General features: G+C 45.2%; 1 protein-coding gene across 1 annotated transcript in view; it reads left to right on the top strand.

Annotated features, from left to right (window-relative positions):
• The window catches only part of RASA3 (RAS p21 protein activator 3), a 122,360-nt gene that overhangs the window by 48,931 nt on the left and 58,266 nt on the right, over window positions 1-15,163 (top strand). Inside the window, exon 3 of the mRNA XM_019742076.2 lies at window positions 13,771-13,874. Coding sequence (XP_019597635.1) covers window positions 13,771-13,874 — 104 coding nt within the window. The remainder of the gene's footprint in view (window positions 1-13,770; window positions 13,875-15,163) is intronic.

Here is a 15,163-nt window from a genome sequence, read left to right as displayed (position 1 = left end):
ACAGTCCCTGTGAGGGTACAAGGCACACGACTTCCTTTCCATTCCCAGTTCTTCTGCTGTGGACCTTTGAATATAGCATTTGGTTTGATGACATTTTAATCCAGCTGATAGTTAATGACTTAACCACATGCATGTTTTATTAGCTGAGCACTGAGCTGATCGGAGATCGGTGCCCTTTTTGGAAAACTGGCCCTGGCTGCTTGGCTTCCAGTTCACACTGGGCTAGGAAGTGAGGCCTGGGTTTCCTCTGAGAGCCACAGATCCACTGCTCCTGGACACTCGGCCCTCGCCTATGGCCTTTTCTGTGGTGTATCAATAGTTCAGACTTTGAGGCACAAAGACCATCTTAAGAATAGACCTATCACAAAGAGACTTAGTGTGGGGTCCCTATGCTTCAGCATGTAGCCGTTCTACATACCCCAAATGTGAAGCAGCTTGGCCGCTCCCCCACCTCTCCTCCCTTGAGCCTAGATGTTGGGAAATGGATGCAGACATTTGCGAAATAGCACAAAACGGGGGAAAACCAGGCTCACGGCTGTTTTCTCATGAGCAAACATCGTTGTCGCAGCAGCAAGCAGCCTTGGTGTGGGATGGGGCATGCCAGCCTCTCGCAGATGCTGGGAAATGACTCATCTCCTCGGGTCCCAAGTGGGGCCCTGTCTGAACTACGCAACTGCACATCTGGGCTCTGGGAGAATGAGGAATGCAGATGGTTTCCCCTTGTCAGAGCACTCCTGAAAGATCAACTCGGTTTTCTGCAGGAGATTTTTAATTTTTTTCCCCTTAGGATAGAGTTCACTTGATTCTGTGAAACTTCGTTTGTGCTTCTCCCAGTAATTACTGAGGGAAAAGAGGTTGTCACTCTGGCCAGCCTCAGAGGCGGATGCCACTGCATGCATTAATTTCCTTCTGTCAAATAGTGGTATTTAAGGCAAGCCAAGTCCTTTGGGTGGCAGTTTTTTCTTTATTTGGAAAGAGGGTTCTGGAGCCCTAAGGCTGCAAGTGGGGGCCAACTGTGTAGGGACATTAATCACACATCTGACTGCTGCTGACCTTGGGCTGGGGACAAAGCCGCGCCTGTGGGGAGAGATACCCCAGGTTAAGCCTGTGAGTAGGGGTTTAGCAGACGGGAAACTGAGTCCCTATCAGAGACTCAGGTAACTTGCCTGAGCCACGTGGCTGACCTCAGAGCTGGGTCAGGCTAGAAAACAAGCTGCAGGTTGCCCACCGAAAGGGCAGCCAGTGGTCTCTGATTCTGATGCACAGACATCCAGTTTGGGTCCAAGCATTGTGGGAATAGCGTAAGCAGCTCCCTGAATGCATTTCCCAGCCCTAGTCCTATGCCTACCCAATGCTGACCCTGATTCTGTGGCCTTGCCTTCAAGACCAGGCCCCCCAGGTACCCTCAGTGTCGCTGTGATCTGGCAGCAGCGACTGTGGTCCCTTCAGTGCTTCATGGCCAGGTCCTGCGGGCCCAGTGCTTGTGCTGAGTCCTTGAAGTGCAGGCTGTGATTGGCCCAGGTGACAAAAGCCCACTGGCTGGTCCAGACAGGACATTTCTACCCCAGCATTTGGAACAAAACTGTGATCGGACCTCAGATTTTCTCCTTCCCAGGGGAGGGTCAGCTACATCCGCCAACCCCCATTTCAGGTTAGCAAGATGTTGTGTGACACATCATACGTTTTTTTCATCTTGTCCTTTGCTGTGACAGAGTGGCTTTCTCCTGGGAGTTGCCCCCTCCCTGTGGAGGCTGCTGTGAATAGTTCGGGCAGGGACATACAGTGAAGGTTAGAGTTCTGTAGGAGAGACCAAGCATTTTGCCTCCCACTAAGATGCAGTATCTTTCTGGGGACCTCAGGGAAAAAACAAAACCTTTTATAATGAAAGCTCACAGATGCCAAGGGGCCATGCTGCTTGGGGGGTTTTAAAATTATCACTTAAAGGAAGTGAGAGATGGACTAAGAAGCAATCAAAAAGGTTTTCCTCCTGCCTCTGAGTGCCTGTAGGGTCATTGTCAGCGGGAGGCTCCTTTCTGGCCTGATCGATGGATTGATTGACAGGTCTTCCCAGTGCCAGAGGCAGCACCGCCTGCTGCAGATGTGGGGGACTCAGACCCTTCAAGCACCAACAGTCCCTGTGAGGGTACAAGGCACACGACTTCCTTTCCATTCCCAGTTCTTCTGCTGTGGACCTTTGAATATAGCATTTGGTTTGATGACATTTTAATCCAGCTGATAGTTAATGACTTAACCACATGCATGTTTTATTAGCTGAGCACTGAGCTGATCGGAGATCGGTGCCCTTTTTGGAAAACTGGCCCTGGCTGCTTGGCTTCCAGTTCACACTGGGCTAGGAAGTGAGGCCTGGGTTTCCTCAGAGAGCCACAGATCCACTGCTCCTGGACACTCGGCCCTCGCCTATGGCCTTTTCTGTGGTGTATCAATAGTTCAGACTTTGAGGCACAAAGACCATCTTAAGAATAGACCTATCACAAAGAGACTTAGTGTGGGGTCCCTATGCTTCAGCATGTAGCCTTTCTACATACCCCAAATGTGAAGCAGCTTGGCCGCTCCCCCACCTCTCCTCCCTTGAGCCTAGATGTTGGGAAATGGATGCAGACATTTGCGAAATAGCACAAAACGGGGGAAAACCAGGCTCACGGCTGTTTTCTCATGAGCAAACATCGTTGTCGCAGCAGCAAGCAGCCTTGGTGTGGGATGGGGCATGCCAGCCTCTCGCAGATGCTGGGAAATGACTCATAGAGAAGTCAGAGGTTTCTCCTCGGGTCCCAAGTGGGGCCCTGTCTGAACTACGCAACTGCACATCTGGGCTCTGGGAGAATGAGGAATGCAGATGGTTTCCCCTTGTCAGAGCACTCCTGAAAGATCAACTCGGTTTTCTGCAGGAGATTTTTAATTTTTTTCCCCTTAGGATAGAGTTCACTTGATTCTGTGAAACTTCGTTTGTGCTTCTCCCAGTAATTACTGAGGGAAAAGAGGTTGTCACTCTGGCCAGCCTCAGAGGCGGATGCCACTGCATGCATTAATTTCCTTCTGTCAAATAGTGGTATTTAAGGCAAGCCAAGTCCTTTGGGTGGCAGTTTTTTCTTTATTTGGAAAGAGGGTTCTGGAGCCCTAAGGCTGCAAGTGGGGGCCAACTGTGTAGGGACATTAATCACACATCTGACTGCTGCTGACCTTGGGCTGGGGACAAAGCCGCGCCTGTGGGGAGAGATACCCCAGGTTAAGCCTCTAATAGGAAGGGAAGCTCTGGACTGTGTAGCCCTTTTGAATCCACCAGAAAGAAGATATTGTCTTGCCAGGCACATGGAGAAGGGTGGGGGTGGGAGAACTCATCCTGCTCCCAATCATCTGACAGTTTCCTTTTACTTTTGGAAATATACTTCCAATTCTGCTGCCCATGAACAGACAAGTGAAAACTTTTCTTTTCACCGGAAGGGGCGTCAGGTCAGCCAGATGACCACATTGGTAGTTGGGGTGATTGATGCCTGGGGTTGGGGGGCTTTTGTCCCACCTCTGTCCTCTGTCTGCAGGGCTAGCAGGAGGGAAGACGATTGACTGTGTGGCTGGCCCCACTTACTTAAACCCCCATGTGGGTTCTCCTTGAAGCTGGGAGGGCTGAGACGTCCTGAGAGATGTCATGATTGGGGCTGAAATAGCAGGAGCACATGCCCGTCGATGACAGATATTGTTAACAAACTTGGTGTTTCTAGTTAAAAAAGATATATGGTGTGCGTTAGTTGTCTTTTAATTTGCAACATAAATTTACAAGTTCTCAGTGGATTAAAATTCTCCACATGAAAATAATCTGAAAAGATGGGCATTTCATCGAAAATGGGCCAAAGGCGATTTAATAGAAAATGAAACAGAATATACTCATACACATATGATATTCAACCTCACCAATAATTTAAACTTTTCAAATAAAAGCAGTAGATTTTTTTTTGCCATCAGTTTAGCAAAGTTTGTAAATATTGGTAAGACTCATCGTTGGTGAGGGTGTGGGATACATTGCCCCCCCCCCCCCTTTTTGGAGGGATCAGAGCCTTAGGATAGTGAATACCCTCCCACCAAGTAGAATTTATTCTAAGGGAACAATGAGACAGCTGTGCAGAGACCGCCTACCCTAGGGGCTCGTCCTCCATGCTCCTCCTAACTGGGAAGGTTGGAGCAGACCAGCTGTCAGTCAATGTAGGATGGGGGGAGAATTGAGCCGCTATGGTCATTCAGACCTCGGGTGCTGTGCGGCCACTATTTTTTAAATTTATTTGGAAAATAATCCATGGATGATGTTAAAGGAAAAAGCTGACTATATATCCGGATATATAATGTAATCCCATTTTTATTTATTTTTTATTTTTAAAAACTTTTATTTATTTTAAGTGTGTTTTTCCAGGACTCATCAGCTCCAAGTCAAGTAGTTGTTTCAATCTAGTTGTGGAGGGTGCAGCTCACAGTGGCCCATGTGGGAATCGAACCGGCAACGTTGGTGTTACGAGCATCGTACTCCACCCAACTGAGCTAACTGGCCGCCCCTCATTTTTATTTTTAAAATATGTCTCTATCTGTATCCATTTCTATTCTCTGTCCATATACCTTTAGAGGAAAAAAACTCTAGGAAGATAAACCCTAGAATGTGAATTTTGTCTTTTTTGCTTTCTGACATCTTTATGCATTTTTAAAATTCTCTTTTAAAAAAAAATAGCTTTATTGAGATATAATTCACATACCGTATAATTTACCCATTTAAAATGTACACTTCTATGGTTTTCAGTATATTTAGAGTTGTGCAGCCATCACCACAATCAATTTTAGAACATTTCCATCTCCTTAAAAAGAAACCCATTCCCTTTAACTGTCCCCATTTCCCACCAACACCCTGCTACCCAGCACCTGGCAAGCACTAATTTACTTTCTGTCTCTACAGATTTGCCTATTCTGAGCATTTCATGTAAATGGAATCATACACTATTTGGCCTTTTATGTCTGACTTTTTTCACTTAACATAATGTTTTCAAGGTTCATCCATGTTGCAGCATGTATCAGTGCTTTATCCCTGTCTGTGACTGATAATATTCCATTGTATGGATAGACAGACCACATTTTGTTTATCTATTCATCTGTTGATGGACATTTGGGTTGTTTCCACTTACTGTCTATTGTGAGTAATGCTATTAACTTGTATGTACAAGATTTTGTGTGAATATGTATTTTCATTTCTCCAGGGTATATACCTAGGAGTGGGGTTGTTGGGTCATATGGTTACTCAATGTTTGCCATTTTGAGGAACTGCCACTATTTTACAAAGCGAACACACCATTTTACATCCCTCTAAGCAGTGCCTGAGGGTACAAATTTCTCCACGTCCTCACCAACACTTGTTATATCTTTTTGATTCTTCTAGTCATTCTGGTGGATCCAGTTTTGATTTTGCGATGTAAAATCCTCAATAAATTATCATTCTTTTTTATTTTTTAATTATAGTTGACGTTCAATATTAATATTAGTTTCATGTATATAGCATAGTGGTTAAACATTTATATAATTTATGAATTGATGTCCCTGATAAGTCTAGTATTCACCTGGCACTATACATAGTTACTACAATATTATTGAGTATTCCCTATGCTGTACTTTTCATCCCCATGAGTATTTTGTAACTACCAATTTGTATTTCTTAATCCCTTCATCTTTTTCATCCAGCCCCCACAACTCCTCTTCCATCTGGTAACCATCAGTTTTTTCTCTGTATCCATGAATCTGTTTCTGTTTTGTTGTTTTATTTAGTTTGTTCTTTAGAGTCCACAGATAAATGAGATCATGTGATATTTGTCTCTCTCTGTCTGACTTATTTCATTTAGCAGAATACCCTCTAGGCCCATCCATGTTGTCACAAATGATAAGATTTCATTTTTTTAGGTTGAGTAATGTTCCATTGTAGATATGTGCCACATCTTTTTCATCCAGTTGTTTATTGCTGGGCATTTCAGTTGCTTCCATATCTTGGCTATTGTAAATAATGCTGCAGTGAATATAGGGGTCCATATATCTTTTCTTTTCTTTTTCTTTCTTTCTTTCTTTCTTTCTTTTTTTTCATATATCTTTTCAAATTCGTGTTTTGGATTTTTTCAGATAAATACCTAGAAGTATAATTGCTAGATCATAAGGTAGTTCTATTTTTAATTTTTTGAAGAACCTCCAAACTGTTTTCCATAGTGGCTGCACCAATCTGCAGTCCCACCAACAGCGCTTGAGGGTTTCCATTTCTCCCCATCCTCGCCAACACTGGTTTTTTGATTTATTGATGATAGCCATTCTGGCAAGTGAGAGGTGGTGTCTCATTGTGGTTTTAATTTGCATTTCTCTGATGATTAGTGATGTTGAGCATCTTTTCATAAGTCAGTTGACTGTCTGTATGTCCTCTGGAGAAATATCTGTCTGTTGAGGTCCTCTGCCCATTTTTTAATTGGATTTTTTTTGGTGTTGAGTTGTATGAGTTCTTTATAAATTTTGGATATTAAACGCTTATCAGATGTATTATTGGCAAATATCTTCTCCCATTCAGTAGGCTGTCTTTTCATTTTGTGAATGGTTTCCTTAGTTGAGCAAAAACCTTTTAATTTGATGTAGGCCCATTTGCTTATTTTTCTTCTGTTTCCCTTACCCGAGGAGATATATCAGAAATAAATCAGGCAATATATCAGGCAATATCAGAGAGTTTATTGCCTATGTTTTCTTCTAGGAATTTTATGGTTTCGGGTCTTACATAAAAGTGTTGAAAGCGAACATCCTTGCCTTGTTCCTGATCTTAAGGAGAATGCTTCCCCATTGAATAGGATGTTAGCTGTAGGTTTGTCATATATGGCCTTTATTATGTTGAGATATGGTCCCTCTATTCCCACTGTGCTGAGAGTTTTTATCAGAAATGGATGCTGGATTTTGTCATATGTTTTTTCTGCATCTACTGATATGATCATATGATATTTTATCTTTCATTTTGTTTATGAGGTGTGTTCACGTTCATTGATTTGCAGATATTGAACCAACCTTGCATCCCAGGAATAAATCCCACTTAATGATGGTGTATGATCTTTTTGATGTATTGCTGAATTCAATTTGCTAATATTTTGTTGAGGATTTTTGTCATCCTTCAAAAGAAAAAGCAAATTCTTATTTTTAGTTAAAATGAAAGGAAGCATTCTTTTCCATGAATGTGTCCACTTGAAAAACAAACAAAATTCAGATCATAAAGGAGTAAAAAAGCGGGGAAATTCTAAATATTTACACATAAGTCTAATTATGAATCAACTGTGAAAAATAATGTCTTCCTGGGATATATGATTATATGCTAAATATGGGGGAGGGAAGGATTAGGCATAGTTGATAGGGAGATATCCCTGCAGACAGAGCCTCCGTGATAAATGGCCCCAAGACCTTTGCGGTTGGTTCCCATGCTTCGTCTAGACTGCCGTCACACCCTCTGTGTGTGCCTTGTCGCTTCCCTGAGCCTGGATGACTGTATTGTCTTCTGAATCTTAGGGGTGAAAATAATTCCATGTAGTAATCTCACAAAATGAGATGGGGCCCTAGGCTGTGGGGATGGGGGTATTGGTGAAGGAGGAGCAGAGTCAGCGCTTGACTGCGGCTGCCCATTTCTGTGGCATTTCCTAGAAATATTTTCCACTAGAAAAACAAAAAAGTGCAAGCAAGTAACTTCTCTGTGAGGCCTTGGGAAGAAGTTCTGATTTTTGTGTGACAGTGGCTTCAGGGCCTGTCTCCCAAGACACGACGTAGGAGTAGCTGTGGTCACACACAGCTTTCTCTCCATTCTCTGAACCTCAGGACGTCAGGGTTCCCCCATCCTGTTCTAGATGTGAGCTGATTAGTAAAACAAGCAAAACCTCTTAGGTGTTTCTAATGGCAAGTCTAAAGGTGAAAATCGTCCTTATGCTTCTGTGTTGAGGCCACTCTGCTTTGCTGTAATGCAGCTTCTTGGTTACTAGAACGACTTGCGCTTTTTGGTTGCTTTCCTGACTGTTTTCTCATCTCACTATGTTCTGGTTCTTCTGTGTCTCAGTCACTCTGCCTCCTTGAATCCCTCTGAATTAGTGCGTCCGGCCTTGCCAGGACCACCAACTTCCATCTCAGGTCCCCAAGGGGACACTGTTGATTTTCCTCCCCATCCTGGATAAAACACTCTGCATCCAGACCACTTCATAGCACTGTGTCTGGAGAGAAACCCGCCCTTGGTAAGGGCTCTGGTGGGCCCTCAGCAAGGCAGTCCCACCCAAACTTGCTGTTCCGCTGCTCTTGCTTTCTCCTCCATGGTGGTTCACATCTCTCTCCCCTTACACCTTCACACCTGGCCTGCTGTCGCTCTTAGCTGCTGACCTGAGGAGACAGGTGATTGAAGCACCTCTCTGCTCTCACCACCTATCTGTTGGTCAGCCTGCATTGGGCCCACGTACCTGCAGACACGTCACTGCTGTGGGTAAACTGTCTGCTCTGCCTTCTCAATATTTCGAAGGCCTGACCATTTCTCCTCAGCCCATTTCCCAGTCTAGGCCGCACCCAACCCCTGACCTCAGTTCCCAGCTTCCCACTCTTCTCTCACGCTGCCGACCACACTGACCTCCTTCTAGAAGGAATATTTGAATCTCTGGTAGTAGCACTTCATAATTATTACAGGCTGTGTCTCAGCACCTGAAGTCTCGTTGAAAACACAGAAGCAGTTGATTCTGTGAAAACAGTTGCGTGCCCCGCTTCCACCGTCTCGTTCTAATGACTCCCTGCTGGAGGCTCTGCAGGTCTTGTGCTTGTCCCAGGTGGTCCCTACTCCCCGCTCCAGTTGGAAAGCCATTTCCCCTTGTTTCCTTTCTCAGGCCTGTAGGTGAATGGTGGTTTTCCCTGTGGGAAAGGAAATGATGCCGTAGAGCATGTAACCATCTCTAGAGTGACGTGGTGATGGGCTCTGCCTGGGAGGGTTCGTGGGCCCAAATAGGGGAGAATGTGTGTTCTGAAGCTCAGTCCTGCTTTACAATTTAATTAAGCTTTCCAGCATGACTGTGATTTTAGCTTTCGGGAGAAGCAGGCAGGCATTGCGCCTCATTAGCAAAAATAGTGTACTATTAGGAGTATGTGTATGTTTGATTGTGTCTTTGGATATTTGTGTACACGCATGCACACATACATGTGTACACACACAGCTCACCCATATGCACATACACACACGTACACGCACACTCACACTGACCTAGTGTCTTTCCGCCAGAGTGTCAGAGGGTTTCCTGTAGCTTATGTCATTGATCTTCCTGATGTTTTAGGCTCTTCATCACAGAGAGAATCACTGGGAACTGAGAGAGTTAGCATGTCACACGAGGAGTGGGTGGTGGAACTGGAGGTTAACCCGACGCATCACATTCCTGTGGGGTCTGTTGCCATCAGACGTAGCCTCAAAATGTAGATGAGTCACAGGAAGGCTCATCGAAGCAAAAAGTCCAATGGAGGCAACATGCTGAAATGGGATTGTTTTAATGAGCATTTATTAAACTAGGGCACCCGTCACACCTGGTGGAAGTCTGCAGGCATTCTGCTTTCATTGAAAGATACAAGAATATTCCTTGTTGTTTTTAGACGAATACGTATCTGAAGTGCTTAGTATTTTACATCTCCCGCTGATGTTTTGGTTTTTGTTACAAAGAAATGATTTTCTAAGTAAACTTCACCCAGTCGCTGGACAAATTTAAAAAATTGTGAAGTCAGTTAAAGCCAAACGAAGTTGTCTTGTCATGAAGGTGTAGGTCTGAGCAGGAAAAGGTAGATGGTGCCTGACCTCATGGGCCTGGCTCCGCAGCTCCAGGGGGCATGGCTGTCCCCTTTCTCCCTCTCGTCCTTCTAGTGACCTTGGCTAGAAGCTATTGTCAGCCTGGGTCGTCTGCCTGGGTCTGGAGGTCCCATTGGAGCATCGTCCGTGCTCCGCTCTTTGGAGGGAAAGCACGTGTACCCCAGAGCCCCCCACTCCTCTTTGCTAGTGAGCTGCTATGTGGGGTCGCAGGAGAATAAAACACCTTCATTTCTACTGTTTCTGTGATGCATTTCTGCATTTCACTTCATGTTATACTTGCTCCTGTGTCCTGTTTTTTAACACATTCTACTGACTCCATAGAAAGGTGCTCGTCCATTAGCTTGAGAAGCTAGCTAGTTCTGTATGGATCGGGCCTGGTGTGTGACTGTCCTGTGGCTGCTGTAACAAAATGTCACAAACTCAGTGGCCAAAACAACACAAACTTACTATCCTACAATCCCAGAGGTAAGAAGTCCAAAAATCACTGAAGGTGGTGTCTGCAGGGCTGGTTCCTTCTGGAGGCCCCAGGGGAGAATCAGTTTCCTGGCCTTGTCGGGGGTTTTCTGGCCTTGTCTCGAGGCCCCATATCACTGTAGCCTCTGCTTCTGTCGTGTGTTCTTCTCTGGCTCTGACGCCCTCTTATGAGGACCCTGTGCTCCACTGCTCCCACCTGGACAATCCAGGGTAACTTTTAAACTCAAGGTCCTTACCTTAGTCCCATCTGCAAAGTCCCTTTGTCATGTGAGGTGACATATGCACAGGCTCTGGAGATTAGGACCTGGACATGGTGGGGGGGGGGGGGGAGAGTGCATTCTGCAGACTACACTGGAATTCAGAACCCTCACTATTTCCTTCTTGTAAACATGCATGAAGCTAAACTGCCCAGTGCCTCAGTTTCCCCACCTTGCGAGGGCGTTGTGAGGGCTGAATACAGTTGGCTCTTAAATACCTTGGGGGTTAGAGGTGCTGACCCCCAGCACAGTCACAAATCCTGATACAACTACTTGTTGGCCCTCCGCATACACAGATTCCCAGCCACACATTGAAAATATATTAATAGTTGACCTTGAACAACATGGGTTTGAACTGCATGGTTCCACTTATACTTGAATTTTAAAACGTGTTATTCAAGGTTTCAGTGTATTTGCTACATGTTGGGCCTCCGAACAGGGCCTGGGATGGCATGCAGGTGAGGCTGGCCACCTCAGTGGAGTGCAGGCTCCCAGGAGGCAGGGTCCCGTGCTCAGAACAGAATGCACAAATTCTTTTTGCTCCCTTTCTGAGGCTGAGCTGTGAGGAGGGGAGGAGCTGGGAGAAGGGACTCTAAAGAGCCCTCTTGATGCTGTCGGAATTTTTTAAAGCATCCAATTGAATGATGTTTAGTAAATATACAGAGTTGTGTCACTGTCACCACAATCCATTTTAGAACACGTAAGAAAGAGCCCTTAGCCGTTACACCTCCCCCCGCCCCACCTTCAGCCTCGCTGCATTCACTGACCTGCTTTGTATACATATCTGTATTTTCTGGACATTTCATATAAATGGAATATGAAACGTGTTTTGTTTTTTCATCTGGATTCTTTCACTTAGCATGCTTTTGAGGTTCATCGTAGCATCTATCAGTGCTTGTTCCTTTTTATCACCAAAAAAGGAATCTGTCATATGGATTTACCAGATTTTCTTTTTCCATTTGTCACGTGATGGACACGTGGGCTGTTTCTACCTTTTGGCTCTTGTGACTAATGCTGCTATGAACATGGATGTAGAAGTTTTTGTGTAGACACATGTTTTTGTTTCCCTCAGGTATATACCTAGGAGGGGTCTTGCTGGGTAATGTGGTCACTCTGTAGTTAACTTTTTAAGACCCCACCAAACTGTTTTCCAAAGTGGCTGCATCATGTTACATTCCCACCAGCAATGTATGAGGGTTCCAATTTTTTTACATCCTTGTCAATACTTGTTATCGGTCATCTTTTTTATTATCACCGTCCTAGTAGGTATGAAGTGGTATCTTGTTAATTAATTTGCATTTTCCTGATGGCTAATGATGTTGAGCATTTTTTTAATATGCTTGTTGGCCATTTGTCTTCTTTGATGATATATCCATTCAAATCTTTTGTCCATTTTTAATTGAATTCCTTGTCTTATTATTGAGCTGTGTTTTTTATGTATTCTGGATACAAGTTGTTTTTTATTTTTATCAGATGTGTGATTTGCAAATATTTTCCCCAGTGTGCCTTTTAAGTTTCTTAATGGTGTCTTTTAAAACATAAAAGTTTCAATATTTTTAATTTTGATGAAATCTGGCTTATCGATAATTTTTCTTTCAGAAATTGTGCTTTTGGTGTCATATCTAAGAAATCTTTACCTGACTCCAGGTTACAGAGATTTATTTCTGTATTTCCTTATAAGAGTGTTACAGTTTTAACCCTTACATTCAGGTGTGTGATTGAGTTCATTTCTGTGTATGGTGTGAGGTAGCGGGTCTTTCTGTCCTTGGGCCAGGACCATGCTGTCTCAATTACTATTACTTTCTAGTAAAATTTGAAGCCTGGAACTGTGAGCCCTCTCCTTTTGTTCCTTTCTCAAGCATGTCTTAGGTCCTTTGCCTTTCCAGATGGAAGGATTGGCACATGGGCTGATTTCTGGGTCTCTGACATGAGTTGTCAGACCAGCCAGTTTCCTGATGTACCATTATTTTATGCATCACTAAGGAAAAGCAGTGCTAATTAATCTATGAAACAATACTTTCTGACATTGATTGGAGGATACATTCTGATTTCAAAGATGTTAAGATACAGGGTGGGAGGAAAGGTCATCTCAGAATTGATAAAATACGTTTCTGGAGCTCTCTTAGTTGGGAACTGGTCCCTCTCTCCCTACGTTTCTTTCCTATTCTCATGTCTGTCACTCCCAATAAACTTTCAGTAGGAGACGCTCATGGTATCAGTTCTTTTCTGTCTTCCTTTTCATACTTGGTCAGGAGCATATTCTCTCTTTCTCCTCACAAAATGTAACATACTGTTTAGTTCTTACATGTTTCCTGTGTTAGACCTTAGCCATGAATGTGCATGAAAATGGAATTATGCCACATTCCAGGGCAGTCACAAGGTGTGTGTGCTGAAGTAACGTGCTCCATTTCCTAACCAGTGGATGCAGGTCGGGTGGGTGCTGTGTTCTGTGTACATTCACTATGATTTCCATGAACTAGCGTCTGCTAACCCCAGCCCGGTCCCCATCCAGAACAATCCGGGGATTCCTGCCCCTTGATTAGCGTTTGCAGTTAATTTTGAGGTTCTGTCTGTGGGTGAATGAGCCTCGGGGTCTGAGTGGAGGGTGAGCTGTGGGTGGGTAAGGGGTCCTCTCCCCCACCAGAGGCACAGGTGGCTGCCCAATTGGGATTTCACCCTGACTTCTGGAGAAAGGGGAGTACTGTCTGAAACTGGAACGCTGAGTGAGGCTTACCACCTGCTACCGGGCCTTCAAAACGGTTAGCACTTCTGGAATATTTGTGCTAAACCTGGACACCCACAATTGACATAATTTTGTTAATGCCGTGATATGTGTCAAGCTCTCTGGTTTCCCTGAGCTGTTCCTAAAGCAGCACAGCAGTTCATTCATTTAACGTGACATGCCTCTGGTGCTGGGGCCACATCTGTGAAGATTTTTATAGCCTACTTACTCTTGAGTTCATTTTTTACCCCAGTTAAGAAACTGCAATTTCACATCTCACAAGTGGAATGCAGAATAGCGTGTTTGTGGTACATTTAAAATGAGATTACACTTGCGTGCCCGAGGTCGGTGCTTAGTCTGCAGGCCCTACCTCGATGCCTCACCACTGACGACTAAAGACAAGGCTATTACCTCACAGAATCTAATGGTGCTCATTCTATTTATTTATCTAGCCCCTTCTATGGAGAAGACTTTTACTGTGAAATTCCTCGGAGTTTTCGTCACCTGTCATTTTACATTTTCGATAGAGACGTGTTCCGGAGGGATTCCATCATAGGTAGGTACTTAAATGGATGTTTTCTTCTTTTTCTCCATCTCTTCTGACTGGGGTCTCATTCTGGCAGAAGTGGGGTATCTCTTCCAGGCAGGGGTGTCTCTGTTCTGAGACAGCAGAGTCGAGATAGCATTTTTAGCCTGGCCTTTCTGGCTGTGCTGAGCAGTGGCAGGAAATGGTCCTAGGTGCCCGGCTAGCGTGGCTCTGGCATCCGCCATGGCTGGGAAATGCTGCCTGAGTCCTGCCCTGGCAGCGTGTGGAGGAGCTTCACAGCACAAGCTCATGTAGGAGCGACCAGGACATGCCAGTAAAGGCTTTGGAACTTTCCTTCAAGGTGAGGGTACAGCAACCCCCAGACTTGTCCTCAAACGACTCCTGAGGGCTCCTCTGCGGGGCCAGTGTGCAAAGGCAGTTTCCTCACCCTTTCCCCAAGCTGCGCCCTTTCCTGACTCCCAAACTCCTCATAGAGAATGGGATGGTATTGGAGGTGCTCTCAGGGGCATTTGGGTGCCCTCAGGTATTGGGACACTGAGAGGCATTGGGGCTCGCAGATGTTTAGGGGTGCTCTCAAAGGCATTGGGGTGCTCTTAAAAGTATTGGGTGTGTTCTCAGCAGTATTGGGATATTCTCAGAGGTATTGGGGTGCCTTAGGGACACTGGGGCTCTCAGGTATTGAGTTGCTCTCAGAGGCATTGAGGTGCTCTCAGAGGTATTGGGGTGCTCTCAGAGGAACTAGCATTTCAGTGATGGACTCCTGGAGAGAGAGTGGCCCAGCCTGACAGTGGAGGAGAGGTGTGGAATATTAAAGAACCTTCCTGAGTTCAGGAGTGCACCTGTGGCCGCATTCATGCTCAGTGTGGCACCAGAAATAGAATTGAGAAGCCAAACGTGGGCACAGTTGTAATTGCTGGACTCCAAGCACCATATACCATTTGTGCTGTGGCCTTGGCTTTTCCTGGGATGGGAGACGTTTGAGAGCTTAGCTGTTGGGTAGAGCACTTTGCATCTGAAGTGCCCTTGACTCACTCACACTGTTCGTTGACTTTCCTCTGGCTCACACTTGGGGCATTCTGACCAGCTCCTACTCACTGCCCAGCCTGCCGAGGGGGTCACCCACGCATCCAGTAGGGCTATTTCCACGCAGGCTACAGAGGGCTCCCAGCATCACTCAGAACAGTTGGCCACGTCCCCTGCCTCCCTCAGTCTCCCAGCCTCACGCCCTCTGGCAATTTCTCTGCTGCCTCCTCAGCTCTCAGCCTGCAGGTCCAGCTGCCCTGGAGGACCCCATAATT

Source organism: Rhinolophus sinicus, linkage group LG04, assembly GCF_036562045.2.
Source record: "Rhinolophus sinicus isolate RSC01 linkage group LG04, ASM3656204v1, whole genome shotgun sequence".
Lineage (NCBI taxonomy): Eukaryota > Metazoa > Chordata > Mammalia > Chiroptera > Rhinolophidae > Rhinolophus > Rhinolophus sinicus.
This window is presented reverse-complemented; position numbering and strand designations above follow the sequence as displayed.